The following is a 26,817-nucleotide window of genomic DNA, read 5'->3' as shown; positions in this document are numbered from 1 at the left end:
CCGCTAGAACTGGAGGCTGCACCCATTGTTCTTATGACACAGTCGGTCCACTTGCAGAAGCAGCAGCAGGTACACACATACATCAATGAGGAAAGCTGCACAGCAGTAAGTGACCAATCACAATGCAAGTCAGTGCCCTGGTGCAGATGTCAATCACAAACACTGATCCAATGACTTCTGAACAGGGGTGTGCCTGCTGGAGGGATGATGTAAGGTTGCTTGTCAGTGGTCCTCATGCTGGTCTTACTGGGTGCAGAGATCAGGGGGAAGAGAGCTGGAGAAGCTCATCACCTATGTGCTATTGTTGTCTGAAGCTTTTACATCCCGTCAATACATTGCTCTTCCTGCCCAGTGTCACTAGTATGGTGTCAGTGCTTTTTATTACCACTGATCACTATATTAGTGTTACTGCAGATGTCAGTGGCAGTTAGTCAGTTCCCACCCAGTGTCCGTTAATGTCAGAATGACCACTGCAATTCCGCTATAAGTCACTGATCGCCACGATTACTAGTATAAAAATAAATAAATATTCCAGTATATATACAGCCATTTGTAGACCATATAACTTTCACGTAAACCAATTAATATACACTTATTGGGATTTTTTCTTTCCAAAGACATGTAGCCTAATACATTTTGGCCTAAATTTATGAAAAAAAATTTTTTTTTTCAATTTTGTATAGAGTATGTTTTATAGCAAAAAGTAAACTTTATTTTTAAAATTTTTGGTCTTTCATTTATAGCGCAAAAAAAAAAAAATCCAGCGATTATCAAATACCACCAAAAAAAAGCTCTATGTGTGAAAAAATTATATACATTTAAATTGTGTGCAGTGCTGCATGACTGTGAAGTTGTCAGTTAAAGTAGTGCAGCGCCATATAACAAAAATGGCCTGGTCATGAAGGGGGGTAAATCTTTCTGAGGGCAAGTGGTTAAGAAAACTAGTATGGGAAAACATGTGGAACAGCTAATTCATTGTAAACTTAAAGGATGTGGGCAGTGGCCCTACTAGATTCATAGCAACCCCCATAAACGGAACCTCAGTTTTAGCAAGGGTACCAGCAGAGTTCGAAAATGTGATTGGAGTGCATTACTGCTCAACTGCTTTGTAAATACTGGATCAGAAAAAATTATAAAAATGACCAGGCTAACACATAAGCATGGGCCAGATCCCACACCCCATGCTAATGGGAGACTGGAGAACAGATTGGAGAACAGTGATGAGCCGAATGTACCCAGACACTAACTTGGACATGTACCAAAAGAAAAAAAAATAAAAGTTAATTTCCAATGAGGAGAGGCCATTTTGAAGTGGGTCAAAGTGCAACATAAAAATATGCAATTTCTTTAAATAACATGCCTAGGGATGCCTTAAAGCTATATATAGAATTACAGAAAATTAGGACGCTTCTGGATTTATTTATTAAAACTAGAGAGTGCTAAATCTGATACAGCTGTGCATAGTAACCAGTCGGCTTATAACTTCAGCTTGTTCAATTAAGCTTTTACAATAAAACCTAGGAACAGATTGGATTCTATGGAGAGCTGCACCAGATTTTGCACTCTCCGGTCTTAGTAAATCAAACCCTTGAGGATAGCATCAGTGACACAATATACTGGCATCACATATATTGCATGTCTATTCATATACTTTACTTTTTATTGTCATATACTGTACATTGCCAAACATGTCACAGAGCATAGTTTGTTGTGATCTATCCAGTAGCACACTGTATTGTGTGCTGACCATAAACCTATTTTAAAACATGGCAATGTGACTGTTTTTTCTTTTCAGCATAACAATAGACTCACATCTCCAGAGACATATGAAATTTATTTCACACAGTAGCTGGAGAGCATGCAAGTAGTTTGATAAGGACCCAAGATAGCAATGTAAGTGAAAGAGTTGAGTCCTTTATTTTCAAGAAAAACAATTTGGGTAATAACAAAAAACATAACTCTAAATATTTATAGCGACTCCTTGGCCATTAAGCAAGCCTATTTCCAGTTTTTAATGTAGGAGGGTTCTATATAGCAAGTCTATAGTCCCCAATTAAACTCAGGTAAGCTCCTGACCAACAAAGTGCCTTCCAATTGGTTTTCCAAAACAAACAGGAAGGTTTTGTACTCCTTTTTTTTTTTTTTTTTTTGTGTTCTTTTTAGCCTTTTTACCCAGCAGCAGGCTCCCACAGCAGAGGGAGCAACAAATAATGAAAAAGCCCTCAGTCAGATTACCTATACAAAGGCTAGTGGACAGCTGAAACTAAAAATGAGGTACGAATACAGGGTAAGATGTGGAGCTTGGAATGGAGGCTTTATCCCACCCAAAGCTCTATGAAGTCTCTGGCTCCAGGTCGATAAACTGAATAGAACATTTTTGTTTTCTCCATATCTGTAATAAACCCTGGAGCCCCTCACTATGCATTATGTGAGAAACCTAAGTGACACATACAGTTGTGTTCAAAATAATAGCAGTCAGACATCACTAACCTAATCAATCACTGTTTTTGGTAGAAATGATATTTCTACATGGCAAATAATTTACTAGCAGGTGTAGTAGAGTAATAGAAATCCAACAGACCCAACAGTCATGACATGCATGTTGCTGATTCTGTGTAATTGAATCACTAATTGAAAGGGGCATGTTCAAAATAATAGCAGTGTGGAGTTCTATTAGTGAGGTCATTCATTCTTTGAAAAACAGGTGGCAATTATTGCCCTTATTTAAGGAAGGAAGCCAGCAAATGTTGTACATGCTGGTTACAGTGCATTTCTCTCTGAAATTCTGAGGAAAATGGGTCGTTCCAGACAATGTTCAGAAGAACAGCATACCTTGATTGAAAAGTTGATTGGAGAAGGGAAAACATATAAAGAAGTGCAGAAAATGATAGGCTGCTCAGCTAAAATGATCGCAAATGCTTTAAAATGGCAACCAAAACCTGAAAGACGTGGAAGAAAGTGAAAAACTACCATTCGAATGGATAGAAGAATAACCAAAATGGCAAGGACTCAGCCAACAATCAGCTCCAGGAAGATCAAAGGTCTAAAGTTACCTGTGAGTACTGTTACAATTAGAAGACGCCTATGTGAAGCCAAGCTATCTGCAAGAAGCCCCCGCAAAGTCCCACTGTTGAAAAAAAGACGTGTGCTGAAGAGGTTACAATTTGCCAAAGAGCACATTGACTGGCCTAAAGAGAAATGGCGCAACATTTTGTGGACTGATGAAATTAAGATTGTTCTTTTTGGGTCTTGTGGCCGGAGACAGTTTGTCAGATGACCCCCAAACACTGAATTCAAGCCACAGTACACTGTGAAGACAGTGAAGCATGGTTGCACAAGCATCATGATATGGGGATGTTTCTCATAATACGGTGTTGGGCCTATTTATCGCATACCAGGGATCATGGATCAGTTTGAATACATCAGAATACTTGAAGAGGTCATGCTGCCTTATGCTGAAGAGGAAATGCCCTTGAAATGGGTGTTCCAACAAGACAATGACCCCAAACACACCAGTAAACGTGCAACATCTTGGTTCCAGACGAACAAGATTGACGTTATGGAGTGTCCAGCCCAATCCCCGTATCTTAATCCAATAGAAGACTTTTGGGGTGACATCAAAAATGCTGTTTCTGAGGCAAAACCAAGAAATAGAGAAGAACTGTGGAATGTAGTCCAATCATCGTGGGCTGGAATACCTGTTCACAGGTGCCAGAAGTTGGTTGACTCCATGCAACACAGATGTACAGCAGTTCTGAGAAACAGTGCTTATACAACTAAATATTCATTAAGTGATTCAAAGGAAAGCAAAATCTTCAAACATTTTTCAGTTTATATAGTGAATGTTTGAGTTTGTAAAGAAGAATACAAACACTGCTATTTTTTGGAACAGTCTAATATTCACTTTTCTTCAATTTTTTTTTTAGAGGAACAACACAAATTTGATATATTTTTCTTCATGTTTTGATTTGGAATAGAATGTGTAGTGTTCCCAATGCATTTGTGTGTATGGAAATAACAGCTATTAGAAGGATTTTGAGCTTTATTCACTTTTTTCAACACACTATTTTGAACACAACTGTACACAATCAACAATCCTCACTGATGCCTGTATATGTGTACTGTATATAAGTGTAGCCTTTACCTGCACCTATTTTAAGCAGCATTATCAATAGCCATTCAGTCCTGGACTTACAGATGAATCATAGTTAAACTCTTCCCTGGTTGGTGATAGACATGCCCAAGAAGAAGGGAGCAAAACACTGCAGGATTGTGACTGGTGGCTGGACAGGGATCTTCTACAGACAGGAAAGGAAGGTGAGAGAATACTCCGCCCTGGGGAAAGAAGTGTGGTAGAAGCAACTCAGCAATGGAAACACTGAGACCCACAGGGAAACCAGAAAAGAGGGTGCAGGCTATATGGGGGAGCCCGATGAAATATGCTATGTTTTGCCTTTGAAAGATGTGCCAGTGGTGCAGAGATGGCTAAAGACAGTGATCTGTACTGCAGCCATTGTCACCCAGTTTGAGGATATTGCAACCTGTGTTGCATCCATCACTATCCGGTTTACTGAGGCAGTTGCTGGACCACTGACTGCTGTCAGGAAGATATCTAATGGACATCTGAGGGGTGAGATGCCTTTGGCCACCTTATTTGTTCTGCATCTGTTGATTTCTGTGGGACCTTTCTAGTGTCAGTGGATCTCTCCTTAAAGATGTCCCCCAAACCCCTTCAACTTTACTCGCACTAGTATATGTTTGAGAGCTCCTTTTGTATTACAAATACTTTCTCTTCCCTGGTTAGAGCTATCCTCCTCTCCTTCACCTATTCCATATTAACAAAGCCATACACAGACAATCAAAGGAAACAAACACTATTTACGTCACTGTATCTTTGCTACAAGGCTTGATAATAACTCTGTTACTGTCATATCTATCTCGCTACTTGAGCTTCACAAGATTTTACCCCAGGCCCATTAGCTACTTTAACTGGCACTTGCGTGGTCATCAGGCCGGGACTGGGATATAAAATATGCCCAGGCATTTTGGACTGAGCAGCCCCAGGTCCGGGGACCCTTTCCACGGAGCCCAGTGGTGGAATGCCAGGGCCCGATGTTGTGACCCTTATAGTTCCGCCACTAGTGTCAGTAGGTTTCTATTTTTTTTTAATTGTTTTACAATTTTGTATGTTATTATTTTTTTACATTTTTTTTTTTTTTCTTATAGGAGAGAAAGAAGAAAAAGGAGGAGAAGGAGGGAAAGCAGAAAAGAGGGAAGGGGGGAAAAGAAGGGGAAGGAGGGAAAGGAAAGAGGGGAAAGAAGGAAGGAGGGAAAGGAAAGAGGGGAAAGAAGGAGGGAGCGGAAAGAAGGAAGGGAGCGGAAAGAAGGAAGGGAGCGGAAAGAAGGAAGGGAACGGAAAGAAGGAAGGAGGGAAAGAAGGAAGGAGGGAAAGGAAAGAGGGGAAAGAAGGAAGGAGGGAAAGGAAAGAGGGGAAAGGAGGAAGGAGGGAAAGGAAAGAGGGGAAAGGAGGGAGGGAAAGGAAAGAGGAGAAAGGAGGGAAAGGAAAGAGGGGAAAGGAGGAAGGAAGGAAAGGGGAAAGAAGGAAGGAGGGAAAGAAAGAGGGGAAAGAAGGTAGACAAGAAGGAAAGAGGGGAAGAAAGGGGAGAGAAGGCACAAGGCTGGCAGGGAGTGTGGGTGGGTCAGACACAGGAGGAGGGCAGAACCAGCCTTCTCTCTCCTCTCCCATCTGTGGTTGGCAGGGAACTGTCAGCACTGGGGACAGAGTATGCTGACAGATTCTGTGCAGCATCTGCAGGGAGGGGGGTACCTGGCAGCAGTGCTGCAGGAGATGAGGGGGGGGGGGGGAGCGACCACAGGGGGAGAATATAGGAGCTCACAGCATGCAGGAGAGGGATAGGAGGGGCGGCCTGGTGGCACATAGAGGAGCCGAGAAATGCACAGATCAGTTCCTCTTTGTTCTGCCCCTCTTATCCAGGTGGCCCTGGCCCACTGGGCAAATGCCCGGTGCGCCCTATGGCCAGTCCAGGCCTGGTGGTCATGCAATACTGTACACAAATGAAATTTTTATCCTTTTGTTTTTCACATAAATAGAGCTTTCTTTTGGTGGTGTTTTATCGCCACTGGGTTAATATTTATCTTTTTTATGATATAAAGAAAAAAGACCATCAAAAAATAAAAGATTAAAACACACATTTGCTACTTTCTGTTATAAAACATATCCAAATAAAATCACATTGCATTATAAATTTAGGCCAAAATGTATTCTGCTACATGTCCTTGGTAAACAAAATTCAAATAGGTGTGCATTCATTAATTTATGTGAAAGTTATAGCATCTACAAACTGACATATATAATTGAATATTGATCAATTGTGATATACTGTACTGACAGCCTATCTCATTTCATGAGGCCCTAAAAGGCAAGGACAGTACAAATTTCCCCCCAAGTTACCCCTTTTTGGAAAGTAGACTGTTTGAGGCATTTAGTAAGAGGCATGTCGAGTTTTTTTGAAGTTTCCTTGGTCCATGATGAAATATGTGCTTGCTGAGGTACCTTAGGAGATTCTAGAAAAGTGCTGCTGATGCCATCTACAGTTTCTCATGAAAGGATCTATAAGTTCCAAAAGCTCAAATGGCCTTGATCTTTTAGGGGTCACATTATTTGGTGAGAGGCTTCATTTTCTTACATTGGTGGATTGGAGATTCACTTGATGTGTATATACAGTGAAGGAAATAACTATTTGTGAGTGGGCAAACATTCAAAATCAGCAGGGGATCAAAGAAATGATCAGTCTAAAAATTGAATGGTAGGTGTATTGTAACACTGAGAGACAGAATATCAACAAAAAATTCAAAAATGCATGTCTAACAAATTATGCACTTATTTGCATGTTCATGAAGGAAATAAGTATTTGATCCCCTATCATTCAGCAGGATTTCTAGCTACCAGGTGTCTTTCATACAGGCAATAAGCTGAGATTAGAAGCAGTCTCTTAAAGGGAGTGCTGCTAATCTCATTTTGTTACCTGTATAAAAGACACCTGTCCACAGGAGCAATCAATCAGATTCCAAACTATCCATCATGGCAACTACCAAAGAGCTGTCCAAGGATGTCGGGGACAAGATTGTAGACCTACACAAGGCTGGACTAGGCTACCAAACTATCGCCAAGCAGCTTGGTGAGAAGGTGACAACATTTGGTGAAATTGTTCACAAATCGAAGAAATACAAAACAATTGTCAGTCTCCCTAGGTCTGGTGCACCATACAAGATCTCACCTCGTGGAGTTTCAATGATCATGACAACAGTGAGGAATCATCCCAGAACTACATGTGAGGATCTTCTCAATGATCTCCAGGCAGCTGGGACTACAGTCACCAAGAAAACAATTGGTAACACACTATGCCGACAGGGATTGAAATCCTGCAGTGCCCGTAAGGTCCCTCTGCTCAAGAAAGCGCATGTCCAGGCCCGTCTGTAGTTTGCCACTGAACATGTGAAGGATGCAGAGGAGGACTGGTTGAAAGTGTTGTGGTCAGATGAGATCAAAATTGAGCTCTTTGGCATCAACTCAACTCGCCGTGTTTGGCGGAGGAGGAATGCTGCATATGACCTTAAGAACACCATCCCAACTGTCAAACATGGTGGTGGAAACATTCTGCTTTGGGGGTGTTTTTCTGCTAAGGGGACAGGACAACTGCACCGCATCAAGGGGACGATGGACAGGGCAATGTACTGTCAAATCTTGGGTGAGAACCTTCTTTCCTCAGTCAGGGCATTGGAAATGGGTCGTGGATGGGAAGTTGCCAGTTTATTTGCCATGTCGCAAGGTACAGTATCAAAGGTTATGATGGCATATACAGTTTCCAGGAAAATTACATCTGATAAGTGTAAGTGCGGTTCACATGGTCAACTGACTGAAAAAGACAAAAGGACATTGTGCAGGATTGTGACCTGGAATAAGAAAATAACTGCTGCAAAAGTGACTGCAGAGCTCAATCTTAGTTCCGTGAAGACTGAGATTGAGCTCTGCCTGAGATTAGCTACAGGAACGGGGGAGGCCTAAGAGTTGTACAGTGCATTCTCGGCAAGGCAACACTATTAGACTTTTCATAGTATCCTTTACCCTTTACAGAAGCCCATGAACCTTAAGTTATTCCGTTGAGACCAGTTCTCTAAATTATCCAGCTTAGCCTTATAGACTTGGACATCCTTGGCAGTGGGGCCGGAGGGCATTTGGGATACAAAGCACTAAGTTTTCAATTTAATTTACCTAGTCCTTTGCCATCATTATCTCATCCCACAACTTCTGTATGTCATGTTGTAGAAACATGTAGAGTCACTTGGAAATTGTTAATCTATGTGGTTAGAAACATCTTACAATCTTGGATAGCCTCTATGATTTGTGAGAGTAGGCTCTGTGCAGGTGGCTAGTGCCCTGGAGGGCTAATAAGGTTGCTGGTGTGTTCTTTCTGGGTCATCTGGATCAGTAGAGAGGTCAGGCTTGACAGAACTGGATTGCTCACCTGACAAATCCAGATCAAGCCTTACCCATAATCAGATACTTCTGTGGACGGGCCGTGTGTCCTGGCATCTTGGGTCCGTTGAAAGTGGGAAAGCTTTTCAATTACAAAGTTCGAACTGTCATGTCTGATTTTTACCATGCTGCAGTGACCTGGTGGAACTAGGATGTCCATACAGCATATCACATAAATAGAAGGTAAGATAAGAGGTATTATGACTGTAAAGATATAGAGTAAATGGCCGAGCTATGCAGTTTGTCATTTCTCCATCTTCTAGCCCATGCCACACCCCACATCAAACCTTAGTAGCTATAACCGGGAAGTGTAGAAGGAAAGAAAACACAGGATTTAACAACTGAAACAGCAAAAAAATGACAATCCTTTTCATGATTTATATGTTAAATAAATATAGATTAGGAAAGGTTAAAAACTTAATTTTTGATGAAAAAGGCAAATCTCAAAGAAGGATAGGAAGTGTGGGGCAGCACTACTTCATCACATTTTTTTACATTCACTATATCACAGCTAATTGTTGTTTTTCTTTGACCAACTTGATATCATTTTGTTTTCCAATCTAGTTTTTCCTCGAGTGTTCTCTTCAAGTTTTATTCAACATGAGGTTGTGGCACAATACAGTCACCTGTTCACAGTTCGAGGCTTAGATCAAAGTTTGATGCCATACATGATCCTTGCCCACTTGGACGTTGTTCCAGCCCCAGATGAGGGCTGGAAGTTTCCACCATTCTCTGGAGAGGAGCACAACGGATATATTTATGGAAGAGGAGCTTTGGATGACAAAAGCTGTTTGATTGTGAGTAAAAATATGCTAATTTCTGAAATGATATAACTACAGCGATATTTAAACTGTAGTTTTCCTCAGAGGATACATTATATTTTTGTTACCCTGTTTCCCATAGGCCCACTGAAAAACAGAACTGCTAAAAACTGTCATAACGTGATAACTAGAGATGAGCGAATTATTCAAAAATTCGGTTCGGCTGATTCGCCGAATTCGCCGAATAAATTCGCTTCGAGCCAAATATATTCGCTGCGAATTTAACTTATAAAAAGGGTGTTTCTAGGCTTCAGAGAGCCTTTATATTAGTGCAGAACACTGTACCTTTAATTTAAATGCCCTTGGAGTCTGCTGGGGAAGAGAAATAATACTGTCAGTCAGTATGACATGCAGATGAGTGCCGTCGATCTTAGAATCACCGCACACTTCACTCATTTGGGCAGTCACGGGGCCAAAACCAGAGTGTGGAGCCACAGTGTAGCGGTGGAGGCAGCAGCAATGGGAGGCCATACAGCACCCTATGACAAAATGGAACCCACCAGCAGTGTGAGGAGACCTGAAAGTGGCACATGGCAGAGTGTGGCGATGGAGACAGCAGCAATGGGAGGCCGTACAGGGACCCATGACACACTCTGGACCTGGCAGCAGCATGAGGAGGCGGTACAGGGGCCCATGACAGATTATGGGCCTGGCAGCAGCATGAGGAGTCGGTACGGGGGCCCATGGCAGATTACGGGCCTGGCAGCAGCATGAGGAGGCGGTACAGGGGCCCATGGCAGAGTGGCGGAGCGTAAGCAGCTAAAATTGAAGGCCATACAGAGGCCTATGTTAAAAAGTCCCCACAGCAGCAGCGTGGGGAGACGACTATCAAGAGTCCAATGGCAGAGTGGCGGAGCAGAAGCAGCTTCAATTGAAGGCCATACACAGGCCTAGGTTTAAAAGTCCCTCACAGTTAATTCCAATAACGAACTCGACTCCTCCGTGCAATCTACTTACGAGACCCTGGGCAGGTCTGGGTCCAATTTGTGGTAGAGACTGGTTTTGTTCAGCCATGCTTGAGCGAGTAATAACAGGTCTGTGCTGCCCTTTGGTGTCTGGCTTAATGCGCACAACACTGAACGTCCCAGCGTTTGTCAACGATTCTGTGTCCCTGAGTAACGATTCTGTGTCCCTGAGTAACGATTCTGTGGCCCTAAAGTCTCTGTGGCCCTAACTCTGTCCCTTAATACACACAGGTCTGTCTCTCTTGAATGACCGGAGGCTAATGGAGAATTCTAAGATGGCCGCGATTTATAGCTCCACCATGACACAGTGCTAGCTGGCTGCCGATTGGCTAATGCGATCACATGTTATGAATGCATTATGGGTCAGCGCGCCTTGTCTGCGCGCCTTCCCAGAGATCCCCGCCCCATCTTCTCTGTCCATTTTCTCCGTCGCCACACATGTCGCCGCCATTTTTGGGAAAATTCGATTCGTGCATCCGAAGTTTGCTAATCTTCGGATTCGTCGCGAATAGAATTTTTCCAAATCTTCGGAACGAATTCCACTTCGTCATGTTCGATTCGCTCATCTCTAGTGATAACTCTGAGATAAGAACTCTGAGCTCTGAGCTAAGGCATAATTCTGAGATAATATTTCAAAGCCATAAAATATTTCAGAAACCTATGATAAGCCATTATCTGATTCCCTCAGCATTCTGACTTGCTTGCACAGATCTTTGGGACAATAAATCTGAAATCTATATACATTATGCTGACCACAAACATCTTGATAAAAGCAATGCTGAATTCGAGTATTGCTATGTAAAATTCACTTAAGGTTCTTTAAAATTTATGATAATGATTACCACTCTCTGAAAAGTGATCAGTAGTTATTCAAAGGGCAATATTGCAATGACTGACCATCCCCTGAATACTTGTTTTTTTTACTTTTTTATTTTTAAATTGCCCACTGACAATTTTACATTGCACTACCACGCCATAACTGAGAGCTGAGCGACCAGCTCGCAGTTGTAGTGTGACTCCATTGAACTCAGTAGGTTAATTTTACAGGCGGTGCCACTTTCTGAACTCTGCACCCCAAGTTAATAATGCCGCAGAAGCAAATCATTGTGGCCATGGCATTTGTACAGCCCTATCTGGCTGTATTGTTACAATCCGGGTGGGCAGTCAGAGGGCAGTAAAACTATGACTTAGCTGCCTGTTTTCACTTCCCCCTGGTTGTCCATTTGAAAGAGGCCTAAATGCATCCAAATAGAGCATGTGAAATTCATGTGCATTTCGCACAAATTTGGTCAAGAAAAGTGCATTGCACCTGTTTTTTGAAACAGAATAAATTTTTTTAACTATTTTTACAGCAGTGAAATAAATAATAATTCACCATCCTAAATGTTCTCTCAGAATTCTGAGATCACTCCAGTATCTTACATAAGCTTACGTGTGGGGATAACAGGGAGAGCTAAATGCTTAATATGCCTCATTTATCATTAGCCTAATCAGTACTTCAGGAAACATTACTGTTCTGCCATTAAGATGTTTTATGGCATTAACATATGTGAAGTAACGTACAAAGAGCAAAATAAAGTGAGGCATGTCAGACGTTTAAATGTAATTTTCTGTAGCTGTTTGATAGAAGCCTGGGCATAATCATCATAATTTAGAACAGTCTTTCTCAATTTCTTTACCCTCTTGAAATAATTTTCCGAAAATGGGGAACGCATGCTAAAAAAAAAAAAGATTATTCTTACAGCTTAGTGCACGTTAGCATGATTAAAAACTTCTAAGTTTTCAGTTAACAGTTAAAGTGAAATGCAGAGCATTACGTACAGTTGCAAGAAAAAGTATGTGAACCCCTTGGGATTACGTGGAGCTTTGCATGAATTGGGCATAAAATGTGCTCTGAACGTCCTCTAAGTCACAATAGAAGAACACAGTCTGCTGAACATAATACTACACAAACATTAGATGTTTCCATGGTTTAATTGCACATAACATGTAAACATTCACAGTGCAGGGAGGAAAAAGTATATGAACCTTTGGACTTAATAACTGGTTGACCCTCCTTTTGGCAGAAATAACCTTAACCAAACGTTTCCTGTAGTTGCAGATCAGACCTGCACAACGATCTGGAGTAATTTTGGACCACTCCTCTTCACAAAACTGTTTCAGTGTAGCAATATTCTTGGGATGTCTGGTGTGAATCGCTCTCTTAAGGTCTTGCCACAGCATTTCAATCGGGTTGAGGTCAGGACTCTGACTGGGCCACTCCAGAAGGCGTATTCTGTGCTGTTGCAGCCATTGTTTTGTTGAATTACTTGTATGCTTTGGGTCTTTGTCCTGTTGCATCACCCATCCTCTGTGGAGCTTCAATTGGCGGACAGATGGTCGTACGTTTTCCTGCAAAATGTCTTGATAAACTCTGGAATTCATTTTCCCATCAATGACAACAATCCGTGTGTTCTTCCCAAACAACTCAATCTTGGTTTCATCTGTCCACAGTATATTTTGCCAGTAGTGCTGTGGAACATCCAGGTGCTCTTTTGCAAACTTCAAACATGCTGCAATATTCTTTTTGGACAGCAATGGCTTCCTCTGTGGTGTCCTCCCATGTACTCCATTCTTGTTTAATGTTTTCCTTATTGTAGATGTGTCAACAAAAATGTTGGCATGTGTCAGAAGTTTCTGTAGGTCTTTAGCTGAGTGTGGTCAGGGTACTCAGTGCAGGGGGTAGGATTCAGGTCAGAGTGCTGTGGGCAGTGGGTAGGATCAGGGCCACCATTAGGGGGAGACAGCCTATATACATGTAGGGGGCCCAGGCATCCCAAGCAGTGTTGCCAACCATCATTATACATCTCTGTCATTCTACAATTATTCTTCTATTGCTCTACCTGCAGTTCTGCTGGTGTAGTCCCACCTCCCGGCTTCTGCATGCCACTGCCAGCATTATTGGCTGGAGAATTCAGTGGAAGAGAACATAATATAACTTTCTTCTCCAGATCTGGCTGCTGCCAGTGCCCTGCCTCTCTCCCTGCATCAGATGTAGCTAAAGACACAGACAGAGCTGCACTAACCATACGACATATAAAAAAAACCCCACTGTGTTCCCGAGAATACCAAATCCTGCCCGCTAACTCCCATCCACAGAGTTCCGGCTACTCCCATCCAGCCCCCGATAAGGGCAGACTAAAGGAATTCAGTGTGGGGACATTGATGGGGGACCTCTAATGATGGACGCTGATTAAGGAACCTCTGAGGGGGGACACTGATGGATGTCTCTTTGCTGGATTGGGCTGTCTCTTTGCTGTATGGGGAATGTCTCTTTGATGGATTGGGCTGTCTCTTACTTGCTCATTTAGTTTCATACTGCAGTTTACTGCAGCCAATGACAATATACTAGGCTTATTTTCCACTAACATTAGTTGTGTGCAGGCTATCTATATTTGTGCTCCTTGAAGCAGTGCAGTATCCATTGCTTAACCTGTCAGTAGGGCTGAAGTTGTTCTCAGAGTTGAGGCAGAAGAACAGAGAACCCAATTTATCAAGGGGCTCCTGCAGGGATAGTGCTACAAATGCCTGAAGGTGCTCCTTGGATTTTGGGCTCCCCTATGTGGCTAGGCTTTACACATGTGGTATGACCTCTGGAGGAGTAACAGAATGTGTTTTTGGGGTGTACTGCCTAAGTATGCCTATGTTGTATTTGAAAAATAACTTGAGAAATAACATGAAAAATAAACATTTTATTTCATTTCTTCGTTTTCTAGAAATTGACAAAAATAACTTTAAAAACCTCAGCATGCTTGTTACTGAATACCTTGAACTGTCTCCTTTCCAAAAAAGGGATAATTTGGGTATTAATATTATTATAATACAGGATTTATATAGCGCCAACAGTTTGTGCAGCGCTTTACAATATAAGGGAGACAGTACAATTACAATACATTTCAGTACAGAAGGAATAGGTGGGCCCTCCTCATGGAGCTTACAATCTAAAGGAAGGGGGAGGTGGTACAAAAGGTGATAGCTGTAGGCAATGTTCTGATGAAGATTGCTCAAGTACAGTTCTGAGGTGTGGTAGGCTTCCCTGAATAAGTGAGTTTTCAAAGATTGCATAAAGGCAGACAGGGTGGGGACTGACTGGACATACTGCAGTAGGGAGTTCCAGAGGATAGGAGAGGCTCTGGAGAAGTCCTGGAGACGAGCGTGGGAGGAGGTGATGAGGGAGCTAGAGAGCAAGATGTTGGGAGGAATGAAGCAGGCGATTTGGACAATATCTGGTGATGTAGCTAGGGGCAGTGTTGTGGATGGCTGTGTATGCTGAGATTAATATTTTGAATTTTATACGTTGGGATAGTGGAAGCCAATGAGAGATTGGCAGAAAGGCGCAGCAGTCGCTGATCGGTTGGTAAGGTGTATGAGTCTAGCAGCAGCATTTATAATAGACTGAAGGGGGATAACCTGTGTAATGGCAGACCAGTGAGGAGGGAGTTGCAGTAATCAAGGTGTGATAAAACCAAGGCATGAATAAGTTGTTTTGTGGTGTCATTGGTCAGAAAGGGGCGGATTTTGGAAATGTTCCGAAGGTTGAGGAGGCAGGATTTAGCCAGTGATTGGATGTGGAGCCCAAAGGAGAAGTCAGAGTCTAGGAATACACCTAGCACCCTGACATGAGGGGAAGGGCCAATGGTTGTGCTGTTGATCTTAATGGTAAAGTCATGAGTGGGGGATCGGGGAGGAGGAAATATTACAAGCTCCATTTTGGAAAGATTGAGTTTAAGGTAGTGGTGTGACATCCATGCTGATATGTCGTTTAGTAGATTTGTGATACATGAGGAGGTTAAGTGGGTAATCTGGGGAGTGGAGAGAGAGATCTGGGTGTCATCAGCATAGAGGTGGTATTGGAAGCCATGGGAAGTTATCAATTGGCCCAGGGAGGAGGTGTAGAGAGAGAAAAAGAGGGGCCCAAGGACAGAGCCTTGGGGTACCCCAACGGAAAGAGGGAGAGGAGCGGAGGACGAGTTGTATGTGACACTGAAAGTTCACTGAGAAAGGTAAGAGGAAAACCAGGAGAGAGCAGAGTCACGGAGGACAATGGAGTCGAGTTTACTGAGGAGGAGCGGGTGGTCGACTGTGTCAAAGGCAGTGGAAAGGTCTAGGAGTATGAGTATGGAGTAATGGCCATTGATTTTAGCAGTTAGTAGGTTGTTAGTGAGTTTTAGTAGGGTAGTTTCAGTGGGCAGAAGTCAGACTGTAGGGGATCAAGAAGGTTGTTGTCAGTGAGGTAGTAGTTGTGAACAAGGCGCTCGATAAGCTTGGAGGCAAACGAGAGTCGGGAGATGGGTCTTAAGTTATTCAAGCTGGTGGGGTCCAGTGGGGGTTTTTTAAGTATGGAGGTAACCAGTGCATGTTTGAATGGGGAGGGAAAGGTGCCGGTGGAGAATGAGAGGTTGAAGATGTGGTTTAGAGAGTTTAGGATAGAGCAGGAAGGAGGCTGCAAGAATCGTGAGGGGACAGGTGGTTAAGTGAGCCTTGTGAAGGAGTTTAGTAATTTCCTCATTGGTAATGGGGTCAAAGGAGGAGAGTGTTGAGTGTGGTGTTGGACCTGGTATGTTGGTTGGAGGAGGAAGCTTGACCCTGGAGATCTCATCACGAATTGTGTCGATCTTGTTCTTGAAATGACTGGCAATCTCCTGTGCAGTAAGTAAGTTAGTGGGTGGAGGCAGTGGGGGGTGGAGTAAGGACTTATGGGTAGAAAAGAGCTGGCGAGGATTGGATGAGAGGGTTTTGATGAGAGTGTTGTAGTAGGTTTGTTGCAGGGAAGCTGGTTGTATTTGAGAAGGGCGGATTTGTAGAGGGTAAAGTCTTGCAGGGATTTAGTTTTATGCCATGCTCGCTCAAGAGCACGGCTGTGTCTCTTGAGACTTCTGGTGTCATCTGTATGCCAGGGTTGTGACAGACGAGGCCTGGTTCTGCGTGTAGAGAGAGGAGCAAGTGTGTCCAGGGAGGATGATAGATAGTTGTAGGCAAATGTGGCCAAGATAGTTGTAGGCAAATGTGGCCAAGTCTGGTCCGGACAGGGGAACAATTTTATCATAGAGGCACTAAGTAGCAGAGTGAAGGTCAGAGCTGAGGTGATGGAGGTTTCTTCAGGGTATTTATACTGTCCTGCCATTTTAGGGTCTGAAGAAATGAGATGGGCAGTCAGTGCATCAGGACTGATAAATACACTGATTTGGGTTATATTTACCAAAAACAAAATAGCATACATTTTGGACTAATCCATCTTTTTTTTTTTTTTCAAAATATTTGGTATTTTTCCATTTATATAGCAGAAAATTAAAAGAATCCCAGTGGTGAGCTTCCCTGAACTGGTTCTTGTGCCATACATTTCCTCTCACTTCCTATTTTGTCTGTAGGTCAAAAAGTGAAGGGAAATCTCCTCAATGGGACAAAGATAGAAAAAAAAATTTGCCTTTTAGTTCTAATTTAATAAACAATAATGCACAGGGTTATGGTTTGAACTGCAGTTCTTAAGCTTAGCCCTTTGCGGAAGCTAATCAGCTTTTAGGATGTGCTAATAAAGGTTTTGTTTTGATAACTTAGAGTTACTAAACCCACAACAGTAAAATCAGCCTGTATATGCAGTAAAGCGTGCTTGTTATACTCACTGTGGAACCTAAGGCGTTAATCCTCTGCGTTCTGTAAAAAGGCTGTTTGATCCTTTCTCCTCTGCCCCTCCTTTTTGAAATGACCACCTGATATAGACTGAACCCATGGTCACATGCACATGATCAGTTTGGTGTGTATTGCTAGAGAGGTTTTTTTTTTTTTTTTTCTTGGGAGGGTACAAGTCATCATGCACCCTGGGGTCAGGGGATTCACAGCCTCCTAGAGCAGAAAGAAAACTCCTCCTACAAGCTTTAACTAGTGCTCTGCTGAAGTTTAAAAGACTGCTCTAACTGCTGATGAGAAAAGGTATTTAGCAGTTTATATTTACTAAAATAATTGCATTTCCATGTTCTTTGTACTGAGGGAGACCAGATATAGTGAATGCAGGGTGCTGAGTTTAGTAACACTTTAAGCATTTTATTTTAAAGTATTTCATTGGTAATCTTTCTTCTAAAATAGCAGCAATCCTAAGCTAAAAAAAAAAGTTCTATGAAAATAACTTGCATATATAATTATCAAGTAAATTTATCATGTTACCCATGTCTCAAAAGGGCTGTGTGTATATGGTAAATTTCACTTTATTCTTATGTTGGACATACACAATTATTTGAAGACTATTGCAACTATAGTTTCTACTGAAAACATTCAAAATAATGAGTGATAGGCAGCCGTGATGCACAGGAAGATCACTCTATTTTCTAATTCAGATTTACTGCATACTAGGGTTATCACCCTAAACATTGAGTAAAGTTGTCGAAGAAGCTTCACTGTATAATTAAGGGCTGGAAGTGGGAAGACAAAACAGCCACAAAGCTAAGCCTGAAAACAGCTTTGTCACTTGCCTGGTTATGCAGGCTGGCAGAGGCTTTTACATAGTCACATACAGTTGCAAGAAAAAGTATGTGAACCCCTTGGGATTACGTGGAGTTTTGCATGAATTGGGCATAAAATGTGCTCTGAACGTCATCTAAATCACAACAATAGAAGAATACAGTCTGCTGAACATAATACTACACAAACATTAGATGTTGCCATGGTGTAATTGCACATAACATGTAAACATTCACAGTGCAGGGAGGAAAAAGTATGTGAGGCCCTAGCTTAATGACTTCTCCCAGAGCTAATTGGAGCCAGGAGTTAGCCAACCTTGACTGCAATCAGTGTGATGATATTGGATGTGTTGCTGACAGCTGTCCTGCCCTTAACCGCTTGCCGCCCTGCCACTGTATATATACGTGTGCAGGGCGGCAGTGGAGAGAAAAAGCACATTTTAAAACGTGCTCCGCGCTCCCGCCGACCCGCGGGTGACACGATTCGATCCAGGAGGGATCAATCATTAGATTTCAGCCAGTGATTTGTGGCTGAAATCACATGATCGGTCCCTGTCCTATCCTGTCCTGTGTTGACATTTACGCAGGGCAGGATATGATGTCATTCTTCTCTGCCTGGACACATTCCGTTCCAGACAGAGAAGAAGACACAGTAAAAGTGAGTAAAACACTACACATTTACAGTTAGAACACTCTAGGTCACATTTAACCCCCTGATTGCCCCCCCCCAGTTAACCCCTTCACTGCCCTGTCACCAGTGTCACTGATCAGTGAAGCGATTTTTACTGATCACTGTATCAGTGTCGCTGGCGACTTCCGATAGAGTTAGCGCCCCTCCCAGATAGCGCCAGTTTGCCCGCCAGTACACCAGTAAACTCGTTTAACCCCTTGATCGCCCCCCCCCACCCAGTTAACCCCTTCACTGCCCTGTCACCAGTGCCACTGATCAGTGAACCAATTTTTACTGATCACCGTATCAGTGTCGCTGGCAACTTCCGATAGTGTTAGCGCCCCTCCCAGATAGCGCCAGATTGCCCGCTAATACACCAATAATCCCGTCTAACCCCTTGATTGCCCCCCCCCCCCTGAGTTGACCCCTTCACTGCCCTGTCACCAGTGTCATTGATCAGTGAACAGATTTTTACTGATCACTGTATCGGTGTCGCTGGCGACTTCCGATAGTGTTAGCTCCCCTCCCAGATAGCGCCAGATTGCCCGCTAATACACCAATAATCCCGTCTAACCCCTTGATTGCCCCCCCCCCCCCCTGAGTTGACCCCTTCACTGCTCTGTCACCAGTGTCATTGATCAGTGAATCAGTGTCGCTGGCGACTTCCGATAGTGTTAGCTCCCCTCCCAGATAGCGCCAGTTTGCCCGCTAGTGCACCAGAAATCCCATTTAACCCCTTGATCGCCCCCCCCCAGTTAACCCCTTCACTGCCCTGTCACCAGTGTCATTGATTACAGTGAACAGATTTTCACTGATCACTGTATTAGTGTCACTGGTGACTTCCGATAGTGTTAGCGCCCCTCCTAGATAGCGCCAGTTTGCCCGCTAATGCACGGGATTTTTTTTACCAAAAACATGTAGCAGAATACATTTTGGCTTAAATTTATGACTAACTTTGAGTTTACGATATATTTTTTATAGCTGAAAGTAGAAAATATTGTTTTTCAAAATTTTCTTGATTTTTTTGTTTATAGCGCAAAAAATAAAAAGCGCACAGGTGATCAAATACCACCAAAAGAAAGCTCTATTTGTGTGAAAAAAAGGACGTAAATTTCGTTTGGGTACAGCATTGCATGACTGCGCAATTATCATTTGAATTAGTGCAGTGCCAAACAGCAAAAAAAGGCCTGGTCATTAAGGGGGGTAAATCCTCTGGAGCTCAAGTGGTTAAAAAACACACACCTGTTTTGGGTTTACTGGTTTCAAGAAGCACTGTCTGATGTGAACCATGCCTCGCAGAAAAGAGCTCTCAGAAGACCTACGATCAAGAATTGTTGACTTGCATGAAGCTGGAAAGGGTTACAAAAGTATCTCCAAAAGCCTTGATGTTCATGTGTCCACGGTAAGACAGACTGTCTACAAATGGAGAAAGTTTAACACTGTTGCTACTCTCCTTAGGCGTGGTCGTCCTGTAAAAATGCCTGCAAGAGCACAGCGCAGAATGCTGCATGAGGTAAAGAAGAATCCCAGAGTGTCAGCTAAAGACCTACAGAAACTTCTGACACATGCCAACATTTTTGTTGACACATCTACAATAAGGAAAACATTAAACAAGAATGGAGTACGTGGGAGGACACCACGAGGAAGCCATTGCTGTCCAAAAAGAATATTGCAGCATGTTTGAAGTTTGCAAAAGAGCAACTGGATGTTCCACAGCACTACTGGCAAAATATACTGTGGACAGATGAAACCAAGATTGAGTTGTTTGGGAAGAACACACAACACTATATGTGGAGAAAAAAAGGCACAGCACACTAACATCAAAACCTCATCCCCACTGTAAAACATGGCAGAGGGAGCATCATGGTTTGGGGCTACTTTGCTGCCTCAGGGCCTGGACGGATTGTTGTCATTGATGGGAAAATGAATTCCAGAGTTTATCAAGACATTTTGCAGGAAAACGTATGACCATCTGTCCGCCAACTGAAGCTCCGCAGAGGATGGGTGATGCAACAGGACAAAGACCCAAAGCATACAAGTAATTCAACAAAACAATGGCTGCAACAGCACAGAATACGCCTTCTGGAGTGGCCCAGTCAGAGTCCTGACCTCAACCCGATTGAAATGCGATTCACACCAGACATCCCAAGAATATTGCTACACTGAAACAGTTTTGTGAAGAGGAGTGGTCCAAAATGACTCCAGATCGTTGTGCAGGTCTGATCTGCAACTACAGGAAACGTTTGGTTGAGGTTATTGCTGCCAAAGGAGGGTCAACCAGTTATTAAGTCCAAAGGTTCACATACTTTTTCCTCCCTGCACTGTGAATGTTTACATGTTATGTGCAATTAAACCATGGCAACATCTGTTTGTGTAGTATTATGTTCAGCAGACTGTTTTCTTCTATTGTTGTGACTTAGATGATGTTCAGAGCACATTTTATGCCCAATTCATGCAAAACTCCACGTAATCCCAAGGGGTTCACATACTTTTTCTTGCAACTGTAGTTAGTCTGGCTGAAAAAAAAGAGTCCATCTCGTTAAACTAGTAAAAAAAAATTATAATCCTTTACCCAAAGTTGATCCACAGGAAAGAAAAAAAAAACCCCAGCAAAGCATGATCCAGTTTGCTCCTGCAGGAGAAAAAATTCTTTCCTGATCCCCCAAGAGGCAATTGGATATTCCCTGGATTATCTTTACCTATAAATGTTAGTATCCAGTTATATTATGTATATCTAGGAAAGAATCCAGGCCTTTTTTAAAGCAATCCACTGAGCTGGCCAGAACCAAATCTTGAGGGAGTCTATTGCACATTCTCACCGCTCTCACTGTGAAGAAACCTTTCTGTATTTGAAGACTCAATTTCTTTTTCTCCAGACATAAAGAGTGCCCCTTTGTCCTCTGTAATGGCCTCAAGGTGAATAACTCTACAGTGAGTTGACTATATGAACCACTGATGTATTTATACATGTTGATCATACCCCCCCCCCTTAATCTCAAGAGAATAAATTCAGTTCCTCTAATCCTTCCTCATAGCTGAGCTCCTCCATGCCTCTTATCGGTTTGGTTGCCCTTATTTGCACTTTATCCATTTCCCCAATGTTCGTTTTGTGAATTGGTGCCTAAAAATTAACTGCATATTTCAGATGAGGTCTTGCTAATGATTTGTACAGGGGTAATATGATATCTCTCTCTGGAGTCCATGCCTATTTTACTACAAGAGAGCATTTTGCTCACTTTAGAAACATCAGCTTGGCATTGCATGCCATTATTAAGCTTGTGATCTACAGGAACTCCCAGATCCTTCTCCACCATTGATTCCCCCAATTGTACTCCCCCTAGTATGTATGATGCATGCATATTCTTAGCCCCCAAGTGCATAACCTAACATTTATCAACATTAAACCTCATTTGCCACATAGTTGCCCAGTTATGCAGTGCATTGATGTTGGCTTGTAAATTGGAGACATTCTGTAAGGACATTCTGCCACTGCAAAGCTTGGTGAAATCTGCAAAGACTGAAATGGTATTTTTAATCCCAGACCCTATATAATTTATAAATATATTAAAAAGTAAGGGTCCCAACACTGAACCTTGGGGTACACCACTAAAAAACCTAGACCATTCAGAGTATGAATCATTAACTTTACCTTACACTTTAGCCACGTATAGGGAACTGTGTCAAACGCTATTGTAAAGGCTAAGTATACCACGTCCACGGCCACCCCTCTGTCCAAGATTTTGCTCACCTCCTCATTAAAAGAAATCAGATTTGTTTGACAACTTCTGTCTTTCATGAATCCATGCTGTCTGTTGCTTAAAATATTTTTTTTCCAGCAAGAACTCATCTACAGTCGGGTCCATAAATATTGGGACATCGACACAATTCTAACATTTTTGGCTCTATACACCACCACAATGGATTTGAAATGAAACGAACAAGATGTGCTTTAACTGCAGACTGTCAGCTTTAATTTGAGGGTATTTACATCCAAATCAGGTGAACGGTGTAGGAATTACAACAGTTTGCATATGTGCCTCCCACTTGATAAGGGACCAAAAGTAATGGGACAGAATAATAATCATAAATCAAACTTTCACTTTTTAATACTTGGTTGCAAATCCTTTGCAGTCAATTACAGCCTGAAGTCTGGAATGCATAGACATCACCAGACGCTGGGTTTCATCCCTGGTGATGCTCTGCCAGGCCTCTACTGCAACTGTCTTCAGTTCCTGCTTGTTCTTGGGGCATTTTCCCTTCAGTTTTGTCTTCAGCAAGTGAAATGCATGCTCAATCGGATTCAGGTCAGGTGACTGACTTGGCCATTGCATAACATTCCACTTCTTTCCCTTAAACTCTTTGGTTGCTTTTGCAGTCTGCTTTTGGTCATTGTCCATCTGCACTGTGAAGCGGCATCCAATGAGTTCTGAAGCATTTGGCTGAATATGAGCAGATAATATTGCCCGAAACACTTCACAATTCATCCGGCTGCTTTTGTCAGCAGTCACATCATCAATAAATACAAGAGAAGCAGTTCCATTGGCAGCCATACATGCCCACGCCATGACACTACCACCACCATGCTTCACTGATGAGGTGGTATGCTTAGGATCATGAGCAGTTCCTTTCCTTCTCCATACTCTTCTCTTCCCATCACTCTGGTACAAGTTGATCTTGGTCTCATCTATCCATAGGATGTTGTTCCAGAACTGTGAAGGCTTTTTTAGATGTTGTTTGGCAAACTCTAATCTGGCCTTCCTGTTTTTCAGGCTCACCAATGGTTTACATCTTGTGGTGAACCCTCTGTATTCACTCTGGTGAAGTCTTCTCTTGATTGTTGACTTTTTGACACACATACATCTACCTCTTGGAGAGTGTTCTTGATCTGGCCAACTGTTGTGAAGGGTGTTTTCTTCACCAGGGAAAGAATTCTTCGGTCATCCACCACAGTTGTTTTCCGCCGTCTTCCGGGTCTTTTGGTGTTGCTGAGCACACCGGTGCGTTCTTTCTTTTTAAGAATGTTCCAAACAGTTGTTTTGGCCACGCCTAATGTTTTTTCTATCTCTCTGATGGGTTTGTTTTGTTTTTTCAGCCTAATGATGGCTTGCTTCACTGATAGTGACAGCTCTTTGGATCTCATCTTGAGAGTTGACAGCAACAGATTCCAAATGCAAATAGCACACTTGAAATGAACTCTGGACCTTTTATCTGCTCATTGTAATTGGGATAATGAGGGAATAACACGCACCTGGCCATGGAACAGCTGGGAAGCCAATTGTCCCATTACTTTTGGTCCCTTAACAAGTGGGAGGCACATATGCAAACTGTTGTATTTCCTACTTCGTTCACCTGATTTGGATGTAAATACCCTCAAATTAAAGCTGACAGTCTGCAGTTAAAGCACATCTTGTTCGTTTCATTTCAAATCCATTGTGGTGGTGTATAGAGTCAAAAATGTTAGAATTGTGTCGATGTCCCAATATTTATGGACCTGACTGTATGTGGTCTTTTATTAAACTTTCCAGTATCTTCCCAACTATAGAAGTTAAACTAGCAGGTCTATAATTACCGTATTTTTCGCTCCATAAGACGCACTTTTTTCCCCCCAAAAAGGGGGGGGAAATGTCAGTGCGTCTTATGGAGCGAATATAAAGCGGCCGGTCCGGTATTTCTGCCGCCACCATGTAAAAATACCGGCCGGCTGCTCAGCTGTTCTCTGCGGCAGGAACTCACCTGTTCCTCGGTCCAGCACTGTAGTCTTCCCGCGCCGGCTTCTTCTCACCTTGGCATCTGTGACGGCTGGGTGCCCACTGCGCATGCGCAAGAAGCGCTGCGCTTTGTGAATGGTCCGTTGTCTTCTGGAACACATGACAGGTCCCAAAAGACGCCGGGCCATTCACAAAGCACAGCGCTTCTTGCGCATGCACAGTGGGCACCCGGCTGTCAAAGTCGGGTGCCCACAGTATAGGAAGGAGAACTCCGCGGAAGTGGGAGCGGGTACCTGTCAAATTCAGGTACCCGCTCCCCCTCCCTCCCTAAAGGTCCGCAGTCTCTGGTCATCCCCTGTACTGTCTGCAGTCTCTGGTCATCCCCTGTACTGTCTGCAGTCTCTGGTCATCCCCTGTACTGTCTGCAGTCTCTGGTCATCCCCTGTACTGTCTGCAGTCTCTGGTCATCCCCTGTACTGTCTGCAGTCTCTGGTCATCTCCTGTACTGTCTGCAGTCTCTGGTCATCCCCTGTACTGTCTGCAGTCTCTGGTCATCCCCTGTACTGTCTGCAGTCTCTGGTCATCCCCTGTACTGTCTGCAGTCTCTGGTCATCCCCTGTACTGTCTGCAGTCTCTGGTCATCCCCTGTACTGTCTGCAGTCTCTGGTCATCCCCTGTACTGTCTGCAGTCTCTGGTCATCCCCTGTACTGTCTGCAGTCTTTGGTCCATCTCCTGTACTGTGTCCGCAGTCTCTGGTCCTTCTCCTGTACTGTGTCCGCAGTCTCTGGTCCTTCTCCTGTACTGTGTCCGCAGTCTCTGGTCCTTCTCCTGTACTGTGTCCGCAGTCTCTGGTCCTCCTGTACTGTGTCCGCAGTCTCTGGTCCTTCTCCTGTACTGTGTCCGCAGTCTTTGGTCATCTCTTGTACTGTCTGCAGTCTCTGGTCATCTCTTGTACTGTCTGTAGTCTCTGGTCATCTCCTGTACTGTGTCCGCTGTGTCTGGTCAATTCCTGTACTGTGTCTGCAGTCCATTGGTTCAGAATTTTTTTTCTTGTTTTTCTCCTCTAAAACCTAGGCGCGTCTTATGGTCAGGTGCGTCTTATGGAGCGAAAAATACGGTACTTGGTAAAGATTTTAATCCCTTTTTAAATCTAGGCACCACAATGGTCTTCCGCCAACCCAGTGGTACTATGACAGTCATTAAAGAGTCCCTAAAAATGAGAAACATTGGCTTTGAAATGACAGCTCAATTCTTTAAGGACCCGTGGGTGTATGCCATCCAGTCCAGGTGCTTTATTCACCTTTATTCTGTCTAAATATTTCTGGATCATATCAGTTGTGAGCCAAAGTGGATCATCTGGGTCTGTGTCAATACAATGCGCATTATGGACAAGAGCTCCCCCATGCTCCTTTTGTATATACAGAGCTGAAGAAAGTAATTTAATAAATATGCCTTCTTTGTCCCCAGTCACCTGCTCTAGGTTATTTTGTAAAGAGCCTACATGCTCGGACCTGACCTTTTTTACTATTAACCACTTGCCCTCCAGAGGATATACCCTCTTTCCTAACCAAGCCATTTGTTGCATTCCTGCGCTGTGTTACTTTACTGAGAACTGCAATGTTGCACGCAAATGAAATTTGTCCTTTTTTTTTTTTCCCACAAATAGAGCTTTTTTTCGGTGGTATTTGATCGCCTGTGCGTTGTTTTTTTTGTTTTTTGTTTTGTTTTTTGCGCTATAAAAAAATACTGACCATTTTGAAAAAAAAAACCAATATTTTGGACTTTTTGCTATAAAACATTGTTCAGTAAATACATTTAAAAATCACATTTTGTCAAAAATTCAGGCCAAAATGTATTCGGTTACGTATTTGTTAAAAAAAATCCCAATAAGTGTAAATTAATTGGTTTAAGTGAACGTTATAGCGTTTACAAATGGCAGTATTTTTACACTAGTAATGGCGGTAATCAGCAACTTATAGCAGGACTCTGGTGGGCATTCTGACACTGGGGGGAACTGACTAACTGCCACTGACTGACATCCCCAGTGACACTAATACAGTGATCAGTGCTAATAGAAAGCACTGATAGTGTGCTGTATGTGATTTACTGGGTAAACAAGCTGCTTTGTACTGCTTTGTTGTGCAGAGCAATACAAAGCAGCTTGTTCCTGCTGACAGGGGAGAGATCTGTGTTGGTTACATACAAACCTCTCCTACCTCTTCCAGCCGAGAATCGCACGCCCCCTACTTGGAAAAACAAAATCAGGTACTGTATATATACACGTGATTTTGTGCATTCTTGTCACCCAGTAGCAGTACTTCTGCTTTAGGGCGGTTGGGAAGCGGTTAACTTTGGCCGTAAGCCACATAGGTTTGATTTTTAGCCTTTTAAATTTGTTGCCCGTGGGATTATATATTTTGCAGTGTGTTCACATGCAGTCCTTTTGAAGAATTCCCATTTCTGTGTTGTGTTCATTGATGCCAATATTGCCTCCCAGTCTAAGTCTTGGAAAGCAGCTTCAGCCTTGGAAAATTAGCTCTCTCAAAGTTGAGTGTTTTTATTTCTCCCATATGTACTTGATGTTTGCAGCTAATAATAAATTAAA

General features: G+C 42.9%; 1 protein-coding gene across 2 annotated transcripts in view; it reads left to right on the top strand.

The window, feature by feature from the left end:
• PM20D1 (peptidase M20 domain containing 1) overlaps positions 1–26,817 on the top strand; it is a 197,331-nt gene that overhangs the window by 56,732 nt on the left and 113,782 nt on the right. For both annotated transcript variants that reach the window (XM_089677375.1, XM_089677374.1), the window contains exon 3: positions 9,122–9,354. In XM_089677375.1, coding sequence (XP_089533501.1) covers positions 9,122–9,354 — 233 coding nt within the window. The remainder of the gene's footprint in view (positions 1–9,121; positions 9,355–26,817) is intronic.

The sequence above is a fragment of the Staurois parvus genome, unplaced genomic scaffold (genome assembly GCF_062004578.1).
Source record: "Staurois parvus isolate SC_StPar_1 unplaced genomic scaffold, SC_StPar_1.0 ptg000185l, whole genome shotgun sequence".
Lineage (NCBI taxonomy): Eukaryota > Metazoa > Chordata > Amphibia > Anura > Ranidae > Staurois > Staurois parvus.
Note: the sequence above shows the minus strand (reverse complement) of the source record. Positions and strands in the feature narration are given on the sequence as shown.